The sequence below is a fragment of the Pistacia vera genome, unplaced genomic scaffold, assembly GCF_008641045.1.
Source record: "Pistacia vera cultivar Batoury unplaced genomic scaffold, PisVer_v2 Contig123, whole genome shotgun sequence".
NCBI lineage: Eukaryota > Viridiplantae > Streptophyta > Magnoliopsida > Sapindales > Anacardiaceae > Pistacia > Pistacia vera.
Genome location: NW_022195282.1, coordinates 270,851 through 298,243, shown reverse-complemented (window position 1 = coordinate 298,243; position 27,393 = coordinate 270,851). Strand labels below are relative to the sequence as shown.

Below are 27,393 nucleotides of genomic sequence, written 5' to 3'. Positions count from 1 at the left end.
AACTTCCTTTCGTCGTATTATTTGGCCGGAAAAGTTAAGAGTAGCTTTGGTCATATCCTTGAGTACTTCGAATTATAAATAGACAAATTGTTGAGCAGATAAAAGTAATCACGCAGATAATGCAAGCATCATAATTGATTTGAGCTCTGCATTGGTTCCGACAGTACCGATACCGATAAACTCTCTTCTTCCCAAGAAGGAACTTTCCACGAATTTTACTTTCATAAATGCATCCCCATGCATGTATATACGTATTGAATATAGCATAGGATACGTATTCAATGTAGTGTAGGATTGTACAACTAAAACCATGGGCAAGATTCATAATCAAATTCAGGTTTCAGCCATCAAACTGCAGCACGTAGTACATATATAGCAAGTTTAACAACCTTTATTTAGCATGAACTGTATATGTTCTTATATGTGGAAGATAAAACAAGTTCCACCTGACTTAAGCACCCAGAAAATACAAGAGAAAGTACAAAATTAGGTAATTAATAAGCTCTCCGAGTAGCTAACGTTGTCACGTTATAACTAATTATAAGTAATTAAAAGCTATCTTATTAGAGCTCGTTTAGCCTACTTATATAGAGTCAGAGTTGAGTGTGGAAGTAAAATACTTCGTTTTGTTTCAAACCCAGATAGCTCCAGCCCTTCTGAGTTACAGGCCTAGCTGGTTTAGAACCTGGAGGCTCATCACCTGTCTAGCACCGCCAACAAGCTGTTGCCCTATGAACACGGCTGGTACACTCGGCTGACAACCTAACTGCGCCAACTCCCTCTCAATTTGCCGTCCATTTGCAATTTCATCCAGCTCGTAAACAGTAGCATTTGCTCCAAAGCTACTTATGAGCGTCTTAATGGTGTGGCACATGGAACAACTGCTTCTGCTGAAAATCACTACTGGCCTTTCTGCTATCAAACGATTGATAATATCCATGGCGCCGATATCAGTAGTTGAGAGAAACTACAAATCAAAGTTTTATGTGAAACTTGTGAAGGGAGAGAGTACTTCAGGCTTTGCTCTGAGAAACTTGAGTTCCAACTAGGTCTATTTATACTAGCCAAAAGTGTACTGCATTACACTCTACTCAGAAAAAAAAAAAAAAAAAAAAAAAAAAATCAACTGAAAAGGAAGAATAAAATGTTAAAAAAAAAAGAGAAATCATTCGATTCCCAAATCCACCCATATTTAATAATGATATGATAAAGAGTAGTTGTTAGTCATTTAGTAGATTGGACAACAAGTTGGATATCACTGTATTAAACTCTACTTGAATGCAATCAATATTTTGGCGACGTTCAATATCGTCAATTATACTACTGCTCCATCTATCTCTATGGAGCACAGAAAGTAGCAAATCAAGTGCAGAATCTGATGATGCGAACTGCATTCTCAAATGACTAAATTTTTTAACATGGCTTACTGATAAATATATTTACATTACCTATACTGACAAGGGCTTCTCTGAAAATTATGCCTTCCTTCTGGGTCAATATGGCGCCGAGGTCCATAACGACGGGTATTTTGGTCATTAAAATTTCTCTTTATTATTATTTTCTTATTTCATCTGACTGTGTTTTAACATTATCGAATATCTGCAATATCTACTTAAAAGCATCTGCTGAGGTGGAAAAATAAGTGGAGTTTATCCAATATAGTTGAGCAATTCTTTTTTTTTATTTTCTCCGTAAGAAGATTCGTAGAAGTTCAAAGAAAACCGAAAGCTGAAAGGGGAAAAAACAAAAAAAAGGAATAGTGAAGAACGAAAGACTTATTGGAGGAAAAGATGCTTAATAATTATAGGCAAATTTGCCCCTAATAGTAATCTAAGATCAATAAATTCCAAGTAAATGGTTTTGATTTAACTTCGCTGTAAATGTAGAATAGTCGAAGGACCGAGCTTTCCGTGTGTCAAAACGGTGTGTAAATAGCAGAGAGATATGCCCACATCTTTATCTTGGCTAGGCAACGCCTTTCCGTTTTCAAAGCTCTTCAGGTTTTATCTTTTGCTTATATACATTACATTCTTTTTATTAGGGTTTTGTGCTTTAATTTTATATTATCGGAATTCCTACCATAATTGTTTTTCAATTCTCTTATTATTTGCAATGTTGATCAAGACTGATTAGAATCTGATTTTATTATTGTGATGACGAATTTAATAGTTACTCAAATACGAGATTTATTATTTGTTCTTGCTCAAATCCTTCCCTAATCGATTAACAGTATCCTATTTAGGTGGTTTGACACTAGTTTTAATGTTTATGAGATTATGAGCTTTCAATTTTCGTAAAAAAAATTATCATTTATGTGATTGCAGAAACTTATTTCTTTCTTAAACAGACGGAATTTTATCACTTTTGTGTGTCTCGAATTGTCAGTGTGTGGAGAGATGGGATTAACTGCCTGTTCCATATTGTAAAGTTGTAAGGAAGGGTGTGTTTTTGGTTGTTTATAAAGTTTGAAGGACTGTTGAGTTTTCTTGGAATTTGAAAGTGGGAATTCATTATTTGGGAGTTCCATTCCAGAAAATGTAAATCAGCACTGAGTTTAAGCTTACATGAGTACCCTGTTTTAAATGTTAGTTATCAATTGTTGTTGTGGCTTCTATTCTGTTTAATGATCATAGAAAATTGTTTATTATGGATGATTGAATCTTTTTTTAAGTGGGATGTTTGATGGTGAACTTTATGTTCTTCCTGTTATATGTTTGTAAGTTTATATTCTTATGAGAGCCTCATGCCTTTTTGTTTCTTCTATTAACCTTTGTTACCTGCTGTTTCGTTTTCTTATCTTATAGGCAGCTTGAGGCTGAAATGGAAACCGTGGTTAAAGTTCTGCAGCCTGGACCCTTGGGAATTATAGAGCACAAGTTCTCTGCTGAGGAGATACGACACGCAAATGCTACAGTTAACAGAGCAGTTGAGAATTGGCGAAGAAATGCAAACCTAGATCAGGGAAACGTAGTTATAAAGGATTTTATTCACAAGTGAGGACGGGTTGCTGTATATAGAATGATTGATTGTATAAGTCAAATTTTGTAGAATTTCTGAGCTCAATTGTGAGTGCTTCGAAGTTTTAGAATGTCATTTCTATCAACTTTAAAATAAATGTTTACTGGGTTACTTTTATTTAGTATTGGAGATGACACAATGTGCTCACATCAGTAAATATATATATTGTAAGACATTCAAATATTGGCGTGCATGATTTTATTTTGAATATTGATAATAATACAGACTCTTGAGGTTAGTCCTTCACTTCATGAATATCTTTTTATTGCCGCAAACTATACTTTTACTGATGGATGATGGGTGGGTTTTCTTGATCAAACACTTTCCACACGTTTTTTTTTTTTTACCTCTTCCTAAGATTTTTTAAGATTGTTTAGTAGTTTGATAACATTGGATTATCATGAGTTTTTCATCTCTGTAATGCATGCTTTTCTACCTGTAAAATTCTTCCAATAATGATTCATTGATTGAAGTTGAACACAGAAAAATTGAAAACATGACGCATCTTTCTTTGAAAGCCTTTATAGAACCAAGATAGAGAAAATTCTCCTGCATATAAAAGAAAAGCATGAAGCATATGTATATTGACATACAACTAATGGCGAATGCCAATCTAATTGTTGGATCTAAATTATTCTCCAAATCTCTTATCAAGATGGATCGTGGTCTGAAAGACAAGTTGAGTGTATCTAATTCGCATAGCGGATTTTATTTTTGTCTCCAAAACTGTTAGCTATCACCTTAGCTTGATCACGTGGTTCAACATTCTATCGATGTGACGACCTATGTTAATTGCAGCTTGTCAATTGAGAGAGTCGAATCAGTTATCTATACAAAATCTCTGATTGACAGAATCGTAACGAATAGATTGGCATTTAACGATACTGCCATAGCTTTTAATAAATTTTTGAAGTATCTAATCTCTTTGGCAACTCAAGTGGATGCTGCTGAGTGGTTTTATTTGAAAACTTTTAATTGACTTTCAATTAGAAGTTATACGTCTGAGAGAATGGTTTAAGGTGACTGGTGACGACGCACTCTAAACCTTACCAGTAATGCTAAACCTCTTTACCATCAGAAATGCTCAAGATAAGGAGCTTGAATAGAGCTCAAATTAGTTCTTGTTATTTTCATTTCGTCATATAAGAATATGTTATTGCAAGACAAATAAATTAGTTGATAATTATGATTACTATTTTTTTAATCGAATTCAAGTGTTTAACACACTGTAATCTCTTGCAGATATGATGTTGATCGTGACTTTCTAGTTCAGTCTCTGGTGATGCACTGTCCTACTTTATCAAAATTAATTTCTTAAAATCTTCAGTTTCTGTTCATGATCTTAATTTGTGTGCACGTTCTTGAGGCACTATATATTATGTGATGCTGAATAAATGTTAGATCCATTATTCAACATATTGCAATTTACAAGTACACATAAATCTTCCTTTTTTTTATTTAGCAAAGTTATATTACATTAATATAAGTTACAGCATATTATAATAAGTTCTTCAGGAACTCAGAAAAAGGAAAATACAGTGATTTTTCTCAGCCACAAAAGGAAGTGCTAAAGAGGTTCGCAAAGAAGCATCTAAACCGTACGTGCAAATACTTCATTTTATATATAGTACTGATACCGACAACAAGAACTGGAGGAAGAACAAAATAGTAATGAGCAAACCTACGTACATCTATAGTAGTATCTGAGTTGGATATAGGAAGTTATTTTTTCTTCCAAATCCAAATAGCTCCAGCTCTTACGAGCTGAGGGCCTAGCTCGTTCTGGAGGTTGAGGGACATGATCTGATTAGCACCACCGACGAGTTTTTGGCCTATGAATACAGCTGGTACACTTGGTTGACATCCTAGTTGCAGCAATGCCCTTTCGATATGCTGGCCATTTGACATTTGATCAAGCTCGTAAACAGTTGGGTTTGCACCAAAGCTGCATATTAGTGTCTTAATGGTGAAGCTCATGCAACAAGAACTCTTGCTGAAAATCACCACTGGCCTTTCATTAACCAACGTTGTGACCATTTCCATAGCTAACTTAACTACTAAACAAAAATATTAGTCTGCAAATTGATTCGAGTGTGTGTAACTCAACTTAACTGAGAGAGTTGAAAGGGGTTTGCTGTGAGCAACTTGAACTCCCACTTAGGTCTATTTATAATGATTCATAAGTCAACTTGACTGTCGGTGTGGTGAACTGGATTAATTTACATATTTTTGTCATGCAAATTCTTTTCCCAGATAGAATGAGTACAGGAAAGGAATAAAACGTTAGAGATTATGATAAGCTCTTTTCTGTCGAATCTGCAAATTCAACGACAAGTTGCGGAGCAGTACGAATGTACAATATAAGGTATATTTACTGACATATGAAGAATGGGACTTCCAGGAAATTCCACACATCCCCGAGTGACTATTATTACTTTCTGACCTTCCGGTAATGGAAAGAAACTAGTTATCTAGATGGTGCGCAGCAAATAGAAGGCAGCCATAATCTTGAATAATAACTATTCTCTTGCATGTGGAACTTGGATATATCACTGAGATCGATCTAACAAATAAGATAATGCCGTTTGATGAGCTCCATGCGGCCACTTTGATATTCTTTAATCTTCATCTTTACATTTGATAAACTCACCTAATTAGTGTTCAATAGGGAAACAATTTTTCTGAGTATAGAAAAGTAAAACCGATGGAAAGTTGACAAAGGGGAAATTTGTAAAAGTATAGATGCTTCTTATAAAGTTAAAGGGTAATATCTTATATCTGCCTCCGATAAGATATTGTTATAAAAGACCATCTGATGACCGTACAAGAAGAAGATACCTTCAGAATCAGACCTACCACTTTATATCCAATTTCCCAAACAAATCAAATCGTGAACATCTATTATAAATATTCTCTTTCACTCCGTATGTAACAATTATCAAACACTTTTATAGTGCAATGAAACTATATCTATTCTACCCTAAATCCCTATATGTAGATCGCACTTTAGTATCGAGACCAGTACTGAATCAAATTAACTTCATCACTACTTTTCAATATCAAATATTATCTACGCTCATTGCTAGATTATGATTCTTAACGTACGTACACATTTTAGGATTCCTTTCTTGCGCCCGTTAATTCATATGCTATATGCATGCTTGTAATATAATGCAAAAAAAAAACTAACTCTGAGGACCAAATGGTTCGATAGAGATTTTTGAGTATGTTATTCAAAAGGTCTTAAATTTGAATTTCTTCTTAGTTGCTAACAAGGGTAACCATTGAAGTTCTTATTTGACCAATAATTCTAGAGTTCCACAGAATTAATTGAGGTACGTGTAATCTGACCCAGATATCCTTGATCATTAAAAAAAAAAAAAAATTGTAGAAAGCATCAATTAATCTAATTCACCACATACAAAGAGAATAGATGAGTTTTGATTTGTCCATGAATTCAAAGAACTATCATCTTTTACCACTAACTATTTCCTAATTTTCTACCGCTTTCGAATTAGGATGTGAGATTCCTAGTAATTGATATATACCAGAGACTTCTATTCATGATTTTACTCGTTGTTTCCATAAAGAGAAGGGATATATTCCTAAATTTGACAAGAGGCAAAGTCCATAGACTTAATTGCCTTTATTCCGGAAAAGAATTACATCAAACTTCTGGTTAGCTCTCCAAGGGACTGAGAGAGAGGGTGTTTGTCTTAGTTTATGAAAATTAGTTTATAAGCAACAAGTGTTTATAAGAATTTAAAATTTTAAGCAATTACGTATTTAGTTAAAATATTTATAGGTGACTGATAAGTAGTTGACGTGTTTGGTAAAATATGGCTTATAAGTATATTTTATTATAAAATGACTAAAAATAGTACAACATTAAACAATGGTACACTATGGAATTTTAAAATTAAACAAGGATAATGTGTTAATATAATTGGTCAAACTAGTTTATAAGCAGAGTACTTATAAACAAACAAAAAAAAAAAAAGTACCTCCTCCCAACTTATTATTATTTTTTTTTTTGGCTTATAGGCTCAAAAAAGTTATAAACAACCAAGTCAGCTTAATTTTAGAGTTTATAAGCTAGTTTAACCAGCTTATAAGCTTAGACAAACACCCCATTACTCTGCTTATAAACTAGTTTGATCAAGTATATTACCACATTATCCTTGTTTAATTTTAAAATTTCATAGTATACCATTATTTAATGTAGTATCATTTTTAATCATTTTATAATAAAATGTACTTATAAGCCACATTTTACTAAACACGTCAACTACTTATCAGTCACTTATAAGTACTTTAACCAAATACGTAATTGCTTAAAATTTCAAATATTTATAAATTAAAATTAACTTATAAACACTTGTTACATATAAGCTAATTTTCATAAGCTCAGACAAACATCCCTGATACCAATTCAAATTAATGTGGTTTGAGTGATACATACATAAGGAAGGTGATGTCTATCAGTTCTTAATTAATGTGTGAAATGCATCGATGATAAAAAAAATTCCATCAAGGATAAATAGTAAATATTCCCGAGATTTTGAGATATTCTTCTATCAACTCAATCAATTTTCCTAATTTCTTACAACAATACTACACATACATCATTCTCATACAATATTTTTCATACAATATTAGGTGGTAAGATATAATTGGGTGAAAGTTTAATTTTAACTTTAAATTAGTCAATCATATTTTATAACATAATGTTGTATGAGAAATATTATATTAGAATGACGCACATGTAGTATTACTCAATTTCTTATGTGTCGGCAGAAACAAATTGGTATCATAGTTATGATATCTAATTTTTTTCATTCGTGTTTATGAAGAAACGTCAAATTAATAAGTGTAAACATAAAAAGAATGGTTATTTAATATTTAAAATCTTAGGTACCAGACATTGCCACGTTTCTCAAACCCTAGAAAAGCTAGCTCATTATAAAAGCATAAATGAATATGAGGAATCAGGTTGCGTAACTGGCTCACGATAGAGCCAAGGGTCAGTTATATACCTGGCTAGGGTCACTTAATTAAAGGTTTTTTGTTCGATGGAGTCATTTGTGTCTGTATCTGTATCTTTCTTCTTGATGAATCACTTAATACTATTTATGATACTTAAACGTGACATCTAATTACTAATAACATACTGTATTGATATGCCTGATGGATTGAAAGATGATAAGGAGAATATACGTACGGCGGCACGCAAACAATCTTTTGAAGGAATGTCAACTTCGATGGACACATCTAGAACTAGAAGTAAAAAAAATAAAAATAAATGGCAGAATGCAAAGTCGGTTCCTCGCATCACAGATGGTTTGATTAGGGTTCACATATTAATATTTATCTCCTTTTCTCCATAGAGAAAGTTGACCAAGCTACTTAATTGTTTCCTCAAGAACAGATGTGAAAATCATGTAACTCTCCATAAACAAGATATATATGCAGTTAACTTGAGGTACATTTCAACATTACTCGCGATACAAATTAATGACACATACTGTTATGCCTAAAAAATTAGGGCTGACGTAAGTTTACGCTAGCAAGGGCTAATTAGAGTTCAAGAAGACTTTGTGCCGTCCAGACGTTGCCACGTCGCGCAAGGACAGAAGAGTTTAGGCTATTGTCAGTGTGGCAAGTGAAAGCCTGGCTTGTGAGTGGCTAGGAATTGTCCACCTACGCAAACCCTATGTAATTTAAGGATATCTCCTGTATGGTCAATCAATGGTAAGCAGGTTAGGAATTGTACCACACCTGTCCAACTGCAGAATCATGATTATTACCTTGAATCCCTCGATTATAAATAGAGGGCTCCTCTCTCATTTATGGGATCTGTTCATTTTTAATCTTCCAAAAGCAGACTCTCTCTCTGTATTTAAATTCTCTCTCTAGATTGTAACTCATCTCGCTACCCGCGACTTGACTGTAATCATTCATCAATACAAATACAGTGGACATAGGATTCTCTTTTTAGCATCCGAACCACTTTAAAAATTGTCTCTTGTTTATTCTCTCATTGCACATTTCCATATCCGTGTAATTTCTAAGTCCGCTTAGCACTTTACTTGTGCGAGTCGTTAGTGTCAAAATCAAGCATCAACAGTTTGACGCTAGAAGGAGGGCACTGATTTAGTATCCGCCCTTCATCAGGAATCTCTCACCGATCAATCCTATCCATCAACAAATGACTCGTGATTTTGAAACTGAGCAAACCAACCTCGACAATGAGGAGATCCCTTGGGTACAGGATGACATTTCTCCCGAAGCGCCTCCAGTCCAGCAGAGTACCATGGCAGATATTCCTTCGAGCTCACAACTCGACCCAGTCGTATGGATTACCTGGAGAGGTTGAACAATACTCTCCAAATAGTTAGCCAAAGGTTAGACCGTTTGGATCGGGTCATACCACCAGAGTCTAACGAGGCGATGCCACTGCCAAAGACGCTGGCAGGTAGTGCAAAAGCATGAAAAAGGGAAAAAGCCCGTACTGCACGCATAAAAGTAAGGGAAAACAAGTGGCTGACAGTGGGCCTAAGGGCTCAGAAGGACTAGTGAACACCAGCCGTGCAACGGGTAGAATACCCATGGCATTGCAACTTGGCAATATGTTGCAGCATAAGTTGTAACATGCCATGTCGTATGGGCACCCCCACAAAAGTGCAAGGCATGGAGATTCCCAATATCACCGAAATGATGATCTCGACCATCATCATGAGGGAGCCCCTCGTCGTCCGCGGGTCAGTTTTGACCATCACGAAGGTCGGGAAAACTCCTCGAGCCATTCGATACCTTCACACGGTCCCAGCCAGAGCTTCCGACCAAGTTGAGAAAGAGCCCAATTTGCGGTCTTTCCTCAACCGCAACTATGAGGATCGAACCCACATTACGGAAAGTGATCCTCAGGTAGCTCCACTACCTCAGATTGAGGAATTACAGCGAGCTTTAGATCAACTTAAAGCTCAACATAATGAGCATGGGAAGGTCGCTGAGGTGTTTCCTTTCTTTCCAACAGTGTTAGCTGCTCCTTTCCCATCGAGATATAGAATGCCCGATATGCGAGTGTTCGATGGAAATTTTGATCCATAGGATCACCTTTACGAATTCAACGACCTCATGGAATCCATCAAGTCTTCGACTTGTCCAAATGTCGCTGCTTGGCGGTAACTCTGACTGCACATGCCTAGCGCTGGTTCAGATTGCTTCCTGTAGGATTTATCAGCTCGTGGCAACAAATGAGCTTGTCATTCCTGAGGCACTTCTAGGTGAACAGGAAGTTCTCGATGCCGTTAAGCTATCTAAGCAACATACGACAGGAGAGGAATAAATCCCTCTAGTCTTACATAGACAAATTTCTAAAGAGTCTGTTCGGACTCTCATTATTGTGTGGGTTCACTTACAGACTAATTTGTGGAAAGAATTGCAATCTGGGGATGATGTTTTCCTCACCCGCTTCTACGACCTTACTAAGAAGTATCTCTGAATCAAAAATTTTATGGCAACTCTTAATCGCCACAACCTTGGTCCCTCGACCAGTGCTCCCAACCGGGGGAAGAACAGTAGAAGGCTGATCACAGATACGCTAATGACGATCAGCAGAAAGGAAAGAAGCAGTGATTTGAGCCAAAAACATCTTATGCCTAAGTTTCCCGTCGCGATCGCGACAAAAGCTAATACACTCATTTGAATGCCTCAATGTCGATCATTCTGAATAAGTCAGAGAAGGTCAGGCTGCTCGGAGAGCCAGAGCCCATGAAGAATCCCCTCTCAACCAGGAACAACAAAAAATATTACTGCTATTATCGAGGTAATGGATATCACACCGAGGAGTGTCGAGCTCTCAAGCAAGTAGTTGAAGACCTCATCAAGCAGAGGCACTTCAAGGAGTATATTAATGATCTGACTCCCATTCAGGAAAATGGTCAAAAGGAACAAGGAAAGAAGCGCCATGGTCATAAGGGTCTCTATTGTGTGGCATCATATTTGGAAGACCACACCTCGCGGGGAATTCTCAAGGTGTCTAGGAAAGGTACGCTTAGGAAGCTCGTCATAACCCCGTGAGTGTGATAAGCACGGTGTCGCGACCTGCTAAGGTTTGCAGGAAAGAAGAGATTACCTTCTCACATAAAGACGCGATGCGATTGCATCATCCCCATAAGGATGCACTCGTCATCACACCTGAAATAGGTCGGTGCGATGTTCACAGAATGTTGGTGGACAATGGAAGCACTGTGAATCTCCTATTTCAGTGAGCTTTCGAAAAAATGTAATTGGACGAGGCAGACCTGAAGCTTGCCTCTATCCCTCTCTACTGTTTTACTAGGGATCATCTGATTCCTGGGGGAACGATCACACTCCCTGTCACTTTGGGTGAGACCAACGAAGTGACCAAGATGACGGAGTTCTTGGTAGTAGACTGTCCGTCCGCCTTCAATGGCATTTTGGGACGACCTCTATTATAAAGTTTTAAGGCCGTCACCTCCATCTATCATCTAAAAATGAAGTTTCCCACTCCAACGGGGATTGGGGAAATAAAAGGATCCTAACGTGAATCTCGGGACTGCTACATAAGAGTAGTGCAAATGACGTGCAAGGGAAAAGGAAGGCCAATAGGCATCCCCGAGCAGGCTATGACAATCAATAGGATCGAGCCACCGCTTGGCCCAGTAGAGAACAATATAGATCCTAGCATCTAGGAGTGCCTTTATAGTGGGCTAGTTGAGGATCTATATGAGATATTAGTCGATCAAAATGAGCCGACTCAAATGTTGAGAATCGGGAGTAATCTCAATCCCTAGCTCGCCAAAAGCTTGACGAGCTTCCTCAAAGAAAATGTCGATGTTTTTGCATGGACTCATGCTGATATGATCGGGATCAGCCCGAATATAATATGTCATGCACTCAACGTTGACAGTATAGTCAAACCAATTCACCAGAAGAGAAGAGCCATAGACCCGAAGCACTATGCTGCCTTGAAAAATGAGGTAGATAAGCTCATTTCAAATGGGTTTATTCGAGAGGCGCATTACCCGAGTTGGGTTGCCAATCCAGTCTTGGTAAAAAAGCCCAACGAAAAGAGGCGAACCTGCGTCGATTTCACCGACCTCAACAAAGCCTGTTTGAAGGACAGTTTTCCCTTGCCAAGAATCAACTAGCTAGTTGATGACACCTCCGGGCACGAGCTGTTGAGCTTTATGGACGCCTACTAGGGGTACAATCAGATCCCGATGTATGTACCTAATGAAGAGCATGCATCATTCATTACAGATCGAAGACTGTACTATTACAAGGTCATGCCCTTCGCCCTAAAAAATGATGGGGCAACCTACAAGCGGTTGGTTAACCGTATGTTTTTCGAACCAAATTGGAAAGTCGATGGAAGTTTATATTGATGACATATTGGTCAAGTCACATGTCGCTTCAGATCACATAGCGCATCTCGCTGAGATGTTCGACGTACTTCGAAAATACAAGATGAAGCTCAATCCTCTTAAGTGCTCATTCGGAGTATCCTCAGAAAGTTTCTGGGGTATATGGTTAACCAAAGAGGAATTGAAATCAACCCTGAGAAGATCCAAGCTCTCCTTGATATGAAAAGTTTGACCAACCGAAAGCAAGTTTAGAGCCTAAATGGGAGGATAACGGTTTTCAGTCGCTTCATATCGAGGGCAACAGATCATTGCTTGCCATTCTTTAATATACTCAGGGCCAACAAGAAGTTCGAGTGGACTCCAGATTGTGAGCAGGCTTTTCAAAGTATAAAAGAACATCTTGAAAACCCGCCTCTTCTATCCAATCCTCTTCCTAAGGAAATTCTATTTCTTTACCTGTCTATCTCTCAGTATGCGGTCAGTACAACTCTCATTCGGGAAGAGGGTAGAGTTTAGTGGCCGGTGTATTACGCGAGCAAGTGACTACTAGACGTCGAGATGCAGTATCTAGAGATGGAGCGATTAGCTTATGCCCTACTAATTGCCTTTAGGAAGCTGCGACTCTATTTTCATGCTCACATAATCCATATTCTGACCAACTACCCGCTCAGGTAAGTTCTTCAGAAGCCGAAAGCTTCGGGTAAGTTACTCAAATGGACAATGAAATTGGGTCAGTTCGATCTACATTACAGGCCGAAGACAGCAATCAAAAGGCAGGTTGTTGTTGATTTTATTTTGGAATTCTCGTACCAGCCAAATCGAGAATCCCAACAGTCAGTCAGCGAAGACATCCAAGAAACTGTTAAGAACTTATCGACTTGGAGCCTCTATGTCAATGGTTCCTCGAATAGAAAAAGAGCTGGGGTAGGTCTTCTACTCTTCAGTCCCGAAGGGACTCACATCCATGAAATTTTTTGATTTGGGTTCCAAGCTACGAACAATGAGGCCGATTATGAAGCGTTGTTTGCTAGTCTGTGACTAGCAAGGGAAATGGGATCAAATGCTATCAACATTCACAGCGACTCCCAACTAGTTGTTAATCAGATTTTGGGAGAATATCAAGTCAAGAAAGAAAACATGATCAACTATCTGAAGAAAGCTAAGACCTTTCTCGAGCCTTTCGAGCGCTTCACGATTAAGCAAATCCCGAGAGACAGTAACTCTATCGCGGATGCCTTGGTAAGGATAGCCTCATCGCTAGACTCCGATGTGCCAAAAAGTATTCCAGTTCGGTACATAGAGATTTCTAGTATTAGCTCGCATGAGCAAACTGTAGCTACAACAGAATCTACCTCTTGGATGACTCCAATCATTCAGTATCTTTGAGATAGGACTATGCCCAATGACAAGACTGAGACAAAAATCTTGCGCACCAGAGCTACTCGTTACACGCTCGTCAGAGATCAGCTATACAAGCGAGGGTTTAACGCCCTTCTCCTCTGATGTGTAACCGATGAAGAAGCATACTACATTATAAGGGAGATACATGAAGGGATCTGTAGTAATCACAAAGCGGCACGATCCCTCACCAATAAAATTGTCCGTTAGGGATATTATTAGCATCTACTTTAGAAAGACACTTTCAACTTTGTGAAAAAGTATGACAAGTGCCAACGGTTCGCGAACATCCCGCGAGCTCCTTCCTACCAGCTGACAACAATGACTAGCCCCTGGCCATTCTCTATGTGGAGAATTGATCTCATCAGGCCTATGCCAATCGGAAAAGGAGGCGTCAAGTATGTTGTGGTTGCGGTGGATTACTTCACCAAATGGGTCAAGGCCGAGCCTTGATTGCGATCATTACCAAGAAGCTCAAAGACTTTGTTTTCAAGAATATAGTGTGTCGCTATGGGATTCCCCATACACTCATCTCTGATAATGGAAAACAGTTTGTCAATGACGAATTAAAGTAGTTTTGCGATGAGCTGGGGATCCATAAAAAGTTTGCTTCATTCGTAAGACCGCAAGCCAATGGTCAGGTTGAAGCTGTTAACAAGACCATTAAGCACACACTGAAGGCCAAGCTTGGCGCTGCCAAGGGCAATTGGGCCCATCACCTCCCAGAAGTTCTATGGGCATATAGAACAATTCTGAGAACCTCTACTTTGGAAACGCCCTGCTCGCTAGCATATGGCTGCGAGACTATGATTCTAGTGGAAGTAGGGACTGGTTTACTCCGGAGAGACCTATTCAATGAGACAAACAATGAAACATTTTTACATGCAAGTTTGGACCTGGTTGAAGAACGCCGCAACAAGGCTCGGTTAAGGATAGCATCCTACCAGCAGCAGGCGAAAAGGTTCTTCGACTCTAAGTTCAGGACAAGAGACTTTCAGGTTGGCAATATGGTTCTAAAAGAAGTCTTTCTCGGTACAAGAGAACCAAGTACGAGGGTATTGGGACCTAATTGGGAGGGCTCATACCGCATCGCTAAGGTAATATGACTTGGAACGTATCACCTCAAGAGGCTTAACGATTCTGAAGTACCGCGAGCTTAGAATGCTGAACATCTTCGCCCCTATTACCAATAATTCCGAACCCGCTCTTAATTTTGCTCATTTCTTTTGCTTGTAAAGTCTCCGTTGTAATCTTTATGAATAAGATCGTTCTGTTTTCTCTTGAAGGAATATTTGTGTCATGTTCTTTTGAATGATCTTGCTTATTACAATATTTTTACAAGTTCCTTGATCAGATGCATAATATTAGTCTTGTGAAGTGCTCGAATTATAAAAGTACTATCACAAGTGGTCGAAAACATTTCTTTTATATATATGTCAAAATAAATACAATGGACAGCAAAAAGACAAAAAAAAAAAAAAAAAAAAAGGAAAGCTGTGAAAAACAAAAAAGGTGATCACTAGTCCCCGTCTCCAAACTCTCTAGGTGTGACCTCTATATCCGCTGGTTAGTCGCTGACCGCCCGATTAGCTGCTTGGTCCCCAGGGACGTATGCCTCCAACTGGTCATCCTCCGGAGGGGGCTCTTGTCCCTCTTCTTCCTCGGCATCATCAGCTTGGGCCATGGAGGCAAGAATGTCATGGTATTCATTCAGGAGGTCAGAGAGGTCCATCCCTGGATTCCTTGGTCGCAAGCTGTAGATGGCCTATATTGCCCAATTAGCAGCTCTCCTCTCGAGTTCAAGGTTTTATCGCTTTATCTGTTTAGTTAATGAAGTGACTCACCCTTGGAGTAGCTTGAGATCCACCTCCAGAGCCCTCTTCTGCTTCTTAGAGTTTTCCTACAGTCGAGCTCTATCCTCCTCCGCCTTCCTGGCATGCTCAGAGTTCGCCTTCAGCTCCTTCTCTTTCTCGCCACACTCTTTGGTAAGTCTGGCCACTGTCCTTTGGAGCTCCTTATTCTCCTCACCTCTCTTCTCAAGCTCGGCCTTCTAGAAGTCCACTGTGCGAAGGGCATAATTTCTCTCTACTAAGTACTAATTCACCTAAATGTGGACCGCTTTTGCCTCTGTGTCCAGAGCTGCGAAGTCCTGTTTCAGCTTGGTATTCTCTTCCCTCAGCTCATGGAATCTTCCAGCAAAGTCCATATCGATCTTCTGTTGGGCCATGTGTAAGGCAAGCAGGGGTTGTATGAGGAAAGAAACAAGAATTAGCCTCATTTTCCCCAAAAATAATAAAATTTAGAAAATCAATTGATACTAAAAAATCCTCGACAAGAACAAATTGTTTTACTTGACTTTGCAACTGAAGTGCAGTAGCCACCAAGTCCGCGGGCCGAGAAGCCACAAACTCCTTGAAGGCTGTAGCCAGTTGGCATTCCAACAAGGTATACACCACTAGCTGCAAGTGCTCCGGCAGTTGCCCCATAGAATCTAGCACAGGCGGGACAGGTCCCGGAGGAACAGGTACCTCGTTTACCCGTTGCTTGCTCGCTCTCCTTTGAGCAACTGCGACCTCCCCTTCTCCTTTGCGCGAGCTCTCGGGAACTGCTGAAGTGCCAGGGGCACTCCTCGGGGGCACCCTAGAGCGAAAAGCCTAGTAAGACTGTGATCCTTTAGGCAGCATCCAAAAGCCCTTTGGCTCGGACTCTGACTCCTCCTCGGTAAAGCAACTACTTCCTCTTTTTGGTCTTCTAGCCCATGGTTTTTTGCTTCGCAGCTCGAGTAGCGGCAGGCTGAAAAGCTTCTCCACGTCGATCCATGGATGTTCACCTTTCGGCACCAATCTGTATCCCTCCTATGGGGATATCACTGGGGGTCACCTCGGCTGGCTCGGTCGGGTCGACTCAAGGAAATACGAACCCCTTAGTCCTCAACGATGGCATTGGAACCCTGGGTGGCATGGTCACTGCACGCCCATGAAACCTGTTGTTGCCGACCGGAAAAAAATGGGGGGGGGGGGGGGGGGGGGGGGTAGAGGGGTCCTAAGTGTGAAGATACTTACAGGCTTGGGGTTCCAAAGATGCTTTTGGGTTGAAGAAACCGTACTTTCGCAAGTTGGCAGTAGTCACGAGTAGTCTTGTGTCGTGACTCTGCTTGGGTAGACGATTGAACATCACAATTCGGTTAAAGTTTGCCAAAGCCGTCAACTTGGTCATCTTATTTTCTGCAAAGAGACAAAAAGTTCGTTAATTTCACCTATAAAAGAGAAGCTGAAGAAAAAAAGACAGTTTGCAAATCAAAGGAAAGGAAAACCTACTCAGCTCCCTAAATTGACAAACACCATCGTATGCAAAAAAAAAAAAATTTGGTCTCATAAGCCCGACATTACTAAGGTAGCCAAATATTCCTCCCTTGATCAAAGATCGCTTCGAGAGTTAATAAGAGTCTTTATCTTTGCTCTTCTTCAAATAGTAAGCGCATGCGAGATCCAACGCTGTCAGCTCGCCAAGACCATTTTTGCCACATGCGATATACATAGCAATTGCTATCATATATCCGTATTAGGCGTCAATTATAATGGCGCGACCTCGAAATGGACGAGGATCGATCTGATGAAGGGATGAAAAAGTATCAATGCCCCACACTTAAAAATCGCCTCAGAGATCCCGACTATTCCCTCTAGGGGATTCTGAGCTATGTACGTCCTATGCTAGTAGACATCTACGCTAAGCGCGAACTGGTCCACTGCTTTCTATATCTCGTCCTAGGTGGCCATTGATAATGTCTCTTGCATGGGACCTGCTGAGGTGCCCAGCACCTGTATGGTCGTCCCTTTGGCTGCTCTGGTTGCTAAAGTGTCCATTGCTCCTAAAGTCTGAAAAAAAGGGCAACATGCAGAGATGACTCAGTCTCCATACAGTGTCCCATATGACATAAAAGAGCAAAAGAAACCTTAATTTACCTTCCTTAACCCCTAGAAAAACCCTAAAAACCCTTAAGAATGAATTCCCAAGAATCCGTGCCCCAAGTTCTCACTTTTTACAAAGGAAAAAGTTCTCTTTTTACCACTATCCAAAAACATGCATCGTGTAAGCTTACTAGGCAGTCCATACCCACCATTACCCTAAAGTCAAGCTTTTAACATAAATAAAAGAGGAAAACAAAGGAGAAGTCCTCCTTACCTCTTGACTGCTGGGGACAAACTTCCTATCATAACGAAAAGTGCACATCAATTGGAAGGAGAACAGACTGATTTCGTGAGTGTAAAAGTTTTGTTTTTTTCTCTGAAAATGTGAGTTTTGTGATAAAACTTGAGGTGAACCTAGGGTTTTATAGAGGGAAAGACGACGATTGGTTTCCCTAGCAAGCGACGCTTGGGCGGGATACGTTTCTCGCCATTGATTATGACCATGTGTCGTTAATCCACGTGAAGAGTAACCTTCACGCTTCGTGGATGCCAATCGACATTTCCTTCCATTGGAGTAACCAAGCGTCACCGCGGTTACCTCTTCCATATTAAATACGCCCTCATTCGCATTTAATGCTCTGAAAGGGAATGTCGTTTCAGTATGACTTACATTTAACACGCATGGCTGACAATTATTGTGCAAGACACACGTCTGTTAGAATAAAGTTTATTTTATTGGCCAGACCAACTATCAAGCGCAACGGATAACATTTGAAGAGGTCGTTCTAGTAAAACACTCTTTTCCATGTATCGATTTCGAGACGATGTGATCCCTTGTTTTCGACAAAAATGTGCTAAGTATTTTCAGGTCGCGAGCGACGGATGAAGTTCAAAGCATGTTGGTATAGCATTGAGTTGGGTCCAACCCAGGTTGTTGAACCTATGGGAGAAGGTCGCCTTAGGTCGCTTGTGCTATTCTTAGAGACCTATGCTGCGACCTCCTTACAACTCACTGGTCGGGTTGAACCATTAGTTTCACATTATCTTAACTACTTGTCTCATACAGCTCGATCACACGTCATTCAGGATAAGTTAGGTCACGGCATAATCATGAAGTTCTCAAGGTTCAATCCTTAAACCTTAAAAACTGAGGGGAAATCTAAAAAATCAAGGCTGACGTAAGCTCACGCCAGCAAGGGCCAATTAGAGTTTAGGAAGGCTTTGTGTCGTCTAGACGCTTCCATGTCGCGCAAGGACGGAAGAGGTAAGGTTGTCATCACTATGGCAGGTGAAAGCCTAGCTTGTGAGTGGCTAGGAATTGTCTACCTGCCCAAGCCCTACGCGATTTAAGGATATCTCATGTACGGTCAACCAATGGGAAGCAGGTTAGGAATTGTACCATACGTGCCCAACTGCAGAATCATGATTATTACCTTGGATCCCTCGACTATAAATAGAGAGCTCCTCTCTCATTTACAGGATCGGTTTATTTTTAATCTTCCAAGAGCAGACTCTTTCTCTGTATTTAAATTCTCTCTCTAAATTCTAACTCAGTTCGCTACCTGCGACCTGACTGTATTCATCCATCAATACAAATACAGTGGACATAGGATTCGCTTTTTAGCATCCGAACCACTTTAAAAATTGTCTCTTGTTTATTCTCTCGTTGCACATTTGCATATTACTTGTAATTTCTAAGTCTGTTTAACACTTTATACGTGTAAGTCATTGGTGTCAAAATCAAGCAACAACACACACATTGGTGCAATAAAGATCAACTATGTTACAAGACAAGATAAGTTTCAGTGTCAGAAAATTCCCTGATGGGATGATGGTAGTGGCATCTTCTAGATGAGCTGTTTGTTCTCCAACTTTACTACTAGATCACGTGGTTTTCCTATTGCAATTTATACTTTTTTCTTGTTTGATTTGTGAATAAGTAAACATTAGTGCATGTAACACGTGTTTTAATTTATTCCGTAAATTTGTTAATCTTGTTACCAAATTTAAAGGTAAATTATAATATTCCTTCTAGAAGCAAGATCAATTAGAATACATATTTTACCTCAGCATGCAGGTAATGTAAATGGTAATAAAATTGCACTGCGATCGATCGATACCGGCTGACAAGACTAATTGCCATCATAATCAAGGGCATTAACTAAACTTCCTTTCGTCGTATTATTTGGCCGGAAAAGTTAGAGTAGCTTTGGTCATATCCTTGAGTACTTCGAATTATAAATAGACAAATTGTTGAGCAGATAAAAGTAATCACGCAGATAATGCAAGCATCATAATTGATTTGAGCTCTGCATTGGTTCTGACAGTACCGATACCGATCAACTCTCTTCTTCCCAAGAAGGAACTTTCCATGAATTTTACTTTCATAAATGCATTTCCATGCATGTATATACGTATTGAATATAGCATAGGATGCGTATTCAATGTGGTGTAGGATTGTACAACTAAAACCATGGGCAAGATTCATAATCAAATTCAGGTTTCAGCCATCAAACTGCAGCACGTAGTACATCTATAGCAAGTTTAACAACCTTTATTTAGCATGAACTGTATATGTTCTTATATGTGGAAGATAAAACAAGTTCCACCTGACTTAAGCACCCAGAAAATACAAGAAAAAGTACAAAATTAGGTAATTAATATAAGCTCTCCGAGTAGCTAACGTTGTCACGTTATCACTAATTATAAGTAATTAAAAGCTATCTTATTAGAGCTCGTTTAGCCTACTTATATAGCGTCAGAGTTGAGTGTGGAAGTAAAATACTTCGTTTTGTTTCAAACCCAGATAGCTCCAGCCCTTCTGAGCAACTGGCCTAGCTGGTTTTGAACCTGGAGGCTCATCACCTGTCTAGCACCGCCAACAAGCTGTTGCCCTATGAACACTGCTGGTACACTCGGCTGACAACCTAACTGCGCCAACTCCCTCTCAATTTGCCGTCCATTTGCAATTTCATCCAGCTCATAAACAGTAGCATTTGCTCCAAAGCTACTTATGAGCGTCTTAATGGCGTGGCACATGGAACAACTGCTCCTGCTGAAAATCACTACTGGCCTTTCTGCTATCAAACCATTGATATTATCCATGGCTCCGATATCAGTAGTTGAGAGAAACTACAAATCAAAGTTTTATGTGAAACTTGTGAAGGGAGAGAGTACTTCAGGCTTTGCTCTGAGAAACTTGAGTTCCAACTAGGTCTATTTATACTAGCCAAAAGTGTACTGCATTACAGGCTACTCAGGGAAATAAATAAATAAATAAACTGAAAAGGAAGAATAAAAGGTTAAAAAAAAAAAAAAGAAATCATTCGATTCCCAAATTCACCCATATTTAATAATGATATGATAAAGAGTAGTTGTTAGTCATTTAGCAGATTGGACAACAAGTTGGATATCACTGTATTAAACTCTACTTGAATGCAATCAATATTTTGGCGACGTTCAATATCGTCAATTATGCTACTGCTCCATCTATCTCTATGGAACAGAAACTAGCAAATCAAGTGCAGAATCTGATGACTGCGAACTGCTTTCTCAAATGACTAAATTTTTTAACATGGCTTACTGATAAATATATTACATTACCTATACTGACAAGGGCTTCTCTGAAAATTATGCCTTCCTTCTGCGGTCAATATGGCGCCGAGGTCCATAACGACGGGTGTTTTGGTCATTAAAATTTCTCTTTATTATTATTTTTTTATTTCATTTGACTGCGTTTTAACATTATCGAATATCTGCAATATCTACTTAAAAGCATCTGCTGAGGTGGAAAAATAAGTGGAGTTTATCCAATATAGTTGAGCAATTCTTTTTTTTTTTCTCCATAAGAAGATTCGTAGAAGTTCAAATATTGAAGAAAACCGAAAGCTGAAAGGGGAAAAAACAAATAAAAGGAATAGTGAAGAACGAAAGACTTATTGGAGGAAAAGATGCTTAATTATTAAAGGCAAATTTGCCCCTAATAGTAATGTAAGATCAATAAATTCCAAGTAAATGGCTGTATAATTAGAAGACAGCCAATCGCTTTATCTGCTTTTGGATCCGCACGTTTCCCGACTTGAAAAGAAAATAATGCCATTAAGATATTGTTATTATATAATAATTCTCATGATTAATAATTATGTTCTTCGAGAAGCAGATAACACATTGTGCAAAACAATAACGTTTTTTTTAATATAACTTAAGATAACTATATTATCTTTAAATTTAATTAGCTTTTAAGAGGCCACCAAGGCAAGTGCATATTTAATCCAACGAGTTGGTTTAATATTTAAGAAGGTTTACTCCTTTTTTAAATTTTGGGTTCAAATCTTAGAACTATTTATTACAATAACATTGCGATTTACCTAGTGATCTTTTGAGTTTATAGGGTATTCAATAGATTTTAGAGATTAATTAGGGTATGCACAAACAGATTCAAACACCTCGATTAGAAAAGAAAAAGAAAAAAGACAACCGTAGTATTTGACAACTAAACAAAAAGTAAGATTAAGATCTCTACTGGAACCTTCTAGGACAAAAAAAATAAATAAAGGCCTAGATTAGATTATTGAAGATAAGGAAAAAATAAAAAAAACAGTTAGAAGAAGTTTCCTATCTAGTCATTAGTCAAGATGCCAGTATTATCACACTATTGTTCATAGTAGCTTTCGGTGGTTTTTCTTTAAATATCGACCTCCATGGAAATTTAGGAGTGGATCAAAACTTGGGTTTTCTGATTGACTGAGGCGCCAGATCATCAACGTGATGTCAACATTTTCAACTCATAAATACATTAGTCAACCTGGGGAATCTGTGTAGGATTTCTGGGTAGTCAAAATCAATGTTTTAAAACCCGGCCCGGCCCGACCGGTTGAACTGGGACCCGGAAGCTTCAACGGGCCGGGTTTAATTTTTTCCTATTCACCCAATACCCTAGGATTTCCGGTGATGATCGGTGAACAATTAACTGTCAGAATGTTGGGGCTTTTGAAGAGCTATTTCCGGTGAATGTAATGGTGGTGAACGATTTGATTTCCGGTGAGTAAATCGACCGGAAATCGAACAAAATTGGTAGCAGCAACGATGAGGTTTTTCCGGCGATTGACGAGGCTAACGGCGGTGGGGTGAGGGGGGTTTTGGTCGGGAGGAAAAGGGGAGTAATTCTGGGGTGATGGGAAGGGTTGTTGTTGCCGGAATCAATGGGATCTGGCTTGGAATACCGACGTCAACATTGGTGAGATCTGGTCGAAATCGAACCTATTTTGGCTAGATCTTGTGTATATTTTGATGGAAATGGGCTCAAGGGACGATTGAGGTTGCATCTGGGGTGTCGCTACCTCTAATCAGTCGTCGGTCGATTTATAGTTGGGGTGTGTTTGATAAATTTCAAACCTATAGGGACTTAACTGTAATTTTTAGGGATATATTTGCTGAATTTTAAAAGTTTTTGTCAACCAGTTTGACCGGGTATATTTGAGAAGCTTTGCCGGGTTTCACCCTGGGTTAGGTTTTAAAACATTGGTCAAAATAAAAATTCTCTTTCTCTAGAAGAAAGGAAATGAAGCAATAATACAATACAATTGTATTAATTCTTAGGAATTGGGTATTGTAATATACATCTTTATTCAAAACCAGCCAACCATTTTTTGCTTTTGGTCCACAACTAGCCATCCGTCACCCATTGGATACATTGGTACGATCGCATATTTTTTTGTAATTTAGTGTGGTGATAGCATCAAAAGCATGCATTCACATATGAACAGCATATATGCCATTGCTAACATATAAATTTCCAGAACTAGATTGAGCCACGTAGCTGCGGAAGAGAAAAAGCCTCCACTAAAGCACCACATTCCATGTATATTCCAAAACCGGCCAGAGACTAAGCGAAAGGCCAATTGTGCTGGTTTAGAGCATCTGTAAAAGACTTTTTATATGATTTAAATTTTTTATTATAAAAAATTTATTCATAGAAATAATAGTTCAATAGGTTCTTTATTTTTTAAATATAAATTAAACAGTGAGTTTAACTCTCCACATTTAGATAGTCAAATTTCACTCTTTATCTTAATTTTAAATAATAAATTACAAGTTTCTATGCATTTTATTTATGATTTATCTCTCTTATTAAGTTTCTTTCTTGAAAAAACATATTCTCTTTCCTAAAATTTAACATTAAATTTGAATAAAAAATTTATCTTTTATATTTAAAAATCAATGAAGATGCTCTTTATTTATATGAAAAATGCTCTTTAAAATAAAGAACACCATTGAAGATGCTCTTACTTGACCGTGACTTGTCCCACCGTTGAATTATGGTTCACCTGAGTAAACATCAGTGTTACAGCCTTGCATGTTACTCTTCGGGCCTTTTTAGAAAGGGAGAACGACATTTTTCCACCCAAGGTTTGATGAAATGACACTTTTCCACCCATCAAGTTTCAAAAAGACACTTTCCCACCCTTCGTTAGGTTCTGTTAGTGTTTTCTGTTAATATTTAACTGAAAAGACTAAAATACCCTTAAATAGTTTATTTTTTAATTAGTTTATTATAAATTAGAGTTTAGTTAATTCAAAGTCTTTATTCGATTATCTATTAGTCCAAGTATAAAAGCAATGTTTTAAAACCCAACCCGGGGTGAAACCCGGCAAAGTTTCCTGGTCCCGGGTTGACCGGTTGATAAAAAAAAATAAACATTCAGCAAATACACCCCTAAAAAATACGGCAAGTCCCTATATGTTTGATTTATCAAACACACCCCAAATGCAAATGACGGCGACTATTGGCAGGGAGACACCCAGATGCAACCCAATCATCCCTTAAGCCCATCCATTAAAATCTACCTAAGATCTGCGAAATAGGTTTGATTTCGGCCAGATCTCAACCGACTCGGTGTCGACAACCCTCCCCATACCCAGAATTACTCCCCTCTTCCTCCCGACCAAAACCCCCTCTCACCCCCCCCGTTAGCCTCGCCAATCGCCGGAAAAATCCATTGTTGCCGCTGCCAGTTTGTTCGATTTCCGGTCAATTACTCAAGATACAAGCCGTCACCACCATTGCATTCACCGGCACTTCATCTCAAAAGCCCAAGATTCCGCCGTCAATTGTTCACCGATCATCCCCCCAAATCCTGGTTTTGGGTGAATGGAAAAGTAAAACTCGCCTTTGAAGCTTCAAGTCCCGTTACTGGCCGGGCGGGCGGGTTTTAAACAATGGTATAAAGATACATTTTTCTTTGTTTATTTAATTAATTAGGAATATGATTTTTTTATGTTATTAGTAAAAATGAAAGACATTATATAATAGTGATTGATATTGATGACATTATAAATAAATATTAAGATTATTTAACTTTAAACATTTTATAGCATTATCCTAACTTTTAAGCGAGTTAACTATTTTTTCTTTTTTGAATTTTTAATATTTGACTTTTTGGCTAATTAAAAATAATAAAAAATTTATAAAGTAAAATATTTAAGGGATTTTGTCTTTTCAGTAAAATATTAAGGAAACGTAAAGAACCTAATAAGGTGGGAAAGTGTCATTTTGAACTTGATGGGTGGAAAGTGTCGTTTTGCCACCTTGGGTGGAAATGTTGTTCTCCTTTAGAAAGGCTCAAATTTAAGCTAGCCTCCTTCTCCTGGACAACCTTTTTCACAGTGGTCCATAGTTGTGTTGCTTTTTAATTCTATCTTGATGAATTTCCTTTACAGAAATTACCACTGTTATATTGGAAAATAGTAAACATGTATTCTTCATTAGTTAATGGGCAACAGCTGCGTCACTTTAATCACTAAAAATTCAGATCCACCAACTTTCTCCAGACAAGTGTATTGGTGACGGATTCGTTAACAGATTCCATTAATATTTGAGACTCAGAGAGACGTGGAACTAGTTGGATTGACAACGACATTAGCAAAACAGAGAGCTAAGTACCGAATGCAGAATCAGTTAGTTTCCCAACCCATTAAACAGAGAGGGGACGTTAAAACTCGCTCTTTTAACAAGCACCACTGGTAGCTATTTTCTTTCTTGGGACCTTACGAATATGAAGTACTTTGGACCATCCCTCCAAAGTTGACCAAGCAGAATTCCGTGAAACTAAGCAATATGAAAAAATAAACATACACAACTGAATATTCATCTCCAATGAATTAACAGTACTAGCATATCATGCAAATTTCAACAACACAAACAATAATGTTACCATTTCGGATAACTAAAATTAAGATTTAACAGGGAGTCAAGCACGTTCTCTATGACATTACAAATAGAATGTTCACCAAAAGTAACTTTTCACAAATAAGTGAGAAACACCTATCTGATCGAATTTTGGACCACAGAATTATAATGCTCACCAAGACCAATGCATGCTTATGATATGACAGCATAATCTTGCACTAGACAAATCCGACCCACCATCAGATTTGTACCCTTCCCCATTTCCACATCAGGGAAGGATCCTGAAAATATCCGATATGCTTTCTCAGACAGTGAGTAAGGCTCTGAGCTCTAGCTCCCCTCCCCATGCAGCTGTTGACTCAACTTCTTACAGTAATTCTCAAATCCTCCCCTGGTGAATTATCAGAACTTCTCCAACATATTTCCGACAGGTAAACGGAAGAAATCAGATCATGGTCCATCATTAAGCAGCTACCATTTCCCGAAGTACTTGGTAAGTGTAAGGAGAAGAACCTCCTGAAGATGGGCCAGCTGATCCTCAACAGCTCGATAGAGACAGTGTCCATCTGGCTTAATTTCATTAACAGTCAATCCAAGGGGTTCACTTTTTTTCCAATTTCTTGTCTTCAATCATTCGGTCACTTACAATGTTACTCTGCTCTTCTTGAATTCTTTGTTCTCTGCTGCTTCTTGCTGAGCTCTTTTCTCTCTCCTTTTAGCACCCTTGCTGGGCTTAGAATGGTCAGGTTGGTTGGTGACAGAAACTCCAGCAATGCCTTCACCAAATTCAAGATTGGTTTTCTCATTTTCATTACTACTGCTATAACCTAATGAAGCAGTTCTTTCATGCTTCTCTTTAAGCTTGCAGAGAGTTGAGATATCTCCTCTTCCACCTGCTTCTTCTTAGCTTTCTGTTCAGCCTTGCTACCCCTGGCGCTGCTTCTTCAGTTCAGTTTCCTTGTCTGAAGCTGTGATATCTCTTTCCTGTACTCAAAAGGAAGAAATAAGGGTATTAGGACTAACTGCAAATCTAAGAATAGCTCAGAAAAAGAACCAAAAAGTTTGAAGGCACGAACATCAACTATGGTCAATACAGAACTCTAGAATGCTAACAAGATTAATTAACTGGTTTAAATTCATTGGAAGCATGCATCTCCATATATAAAGAGAGAATTACAATGTAGACATAAATGATATATTACCTGTGCCTAGAAAGCATTTCTCACGAGTTTCTTGCTCCTTTTGAGATCTTTGACAGACTTTGCTTCAGATGGTGCATCCTTTATTCTTGTTGTCGCCATTTGGGCCCCTAAAACTAAGGTAGAAAAGAATGCAAAGAGCATTATCAAAACCTTCTGAAAGTATCTACAAAAATTAAATATATAATGCCTGCTGTGAAGATTGGAAGAATTGATATAAATTAAAAGTTAAAAATAAAATAAAAAGGACATCCCACCAAGTGCTCAATGAAGCATATCTAACACACCAA

At 38.5% G+C, this 27,393-nt stretch overlaps 4 protein-coding genes and 1 pseudogene across 4 annotated transcripts; 1 reads left to right on the top strand and 4 right to left on the bottom strand.

The window, feature by feature from the left end:
• Positions 1 to 371: 371 nt before the first annotated feature.
• Positions 372 to 1,038, bottom strand: LOC116116989 (monothiol glutaredoxin-S1-like). Its single transcript, XM_031403033.1, has one exon. It carries the CDS (start codon positions 938 to 940, stop codon positions 662 to 664), a length of 279 nt encoding a protein of 92 aa, XP_031258893.1. The 5' UTR covers positions 941 to 1,038; the 3' UTR covers positions 372 to 661.
• Positions 1,039 to 1,882: 844 nt separating this feature from the next.
• LOC116117324 lies at positions 1,883 to 3,201 on the top strand. Its single transcript, XM_031403366.1, has 2 exons — positions 1,883 to 2,000; positions 2,805 to 3,201. The coding sequence occupies exons 1-2, from the start codon at positions 1,945 to 1,947 to the stop codon at positions 2,995 to 2,997; spliced, it is 249 nt and encodes an 82-aa protein (XP_031259226.1). The 5' UTR covers positions 1,883 to 1,944; the 3' UTR covers positions 2,998 to 3,201.
• Positions 3,202 to 4,500: 1,299 nt separating this feature from the next.
• LOC116117164 (monothiol glutaredoxin-S6-like) lies at positions 4,501 to 5,132 on the bottom strand. Its single transcript, XM_031403196.1, has one exon. It carries the CDS (start codon positions 5,059 to 5,061, stop codon positions 4,741 to 4,743), a length of 321 nt encoding a protein of 106 aa, XP_031259056.1. The 5' UTR covers positions 5,062 to 5,132; the 3' UTR covers positions 4,501 to 4,740.
• Positions 5,133 to 20,385: 15,253 nt separating this feature from the next.
• LOC116117201 (monothiol glutaredoxin-S1-like) lies at positions 20,386 to 20,920 on the bottom strand. Its single transcript, XM_031403233.1, has one exon. It carries the CDS (start codon positions 20,819 to 20,821, stop codon positions 20,513 to 20,515), a length of 309 nt encoding a protein of 102 aa, XP_031259093.1. The 5' UTR covers positions 20,822 to 20,920; the 3' UTR covers positions 20,386 to 20,512.
• Positions 20,921 to 26,039: 5,119 nt separating this feature from the next.
• Positions 26,040 to 27,123, bottom strand: LOC116116268 (annotated as a pseudogene).
• Positions 27,124 to 27,393: the final 270 nt, after the last annotated feature.

What these genes read in the sequence shown, in the direction of transcription:
- LOC116116989 (XM_031403033.1), bottom strand. Translation starts at nt 940, where the DNA reads ATGGATATTATCAATCGTTTGATAGCAGAAAGGCCAGTAGTGATTTTC.
- LOC116117164 (XM_031403196.1), bottom strand. Translation starts at nt 5,061, where the DNA reads ATGGAAATGGTCACAACGTTGGTTAATGAAAGGCCAGTGGTGATTTTC.
- LOC116117324 (XM_031403366.1), top strand. Translation starts at nt 1,945, where the DNA reads ATGCCCACATCTTTATCTTGGCTAGGCAACGCCTTTCCGTTTTCAAAG. An exon ending in CCGTTTTCAAAGCTCTTCAG is followed by an intron (nt 2,001 to 2,804) that starts GTTTTATCTTTT and finishes CTTATCTTATAG; the next exon opens with GCAGCTTGAGGCTGAAATGG.
- LOC116117201 (XM_031403233.1), bottom strand. Translation starts at nt 20,821, where the DNA reads ATGGATAATATCAATGGTTTGATAGCAGAAAGGCCAGTAGTGATTTTC.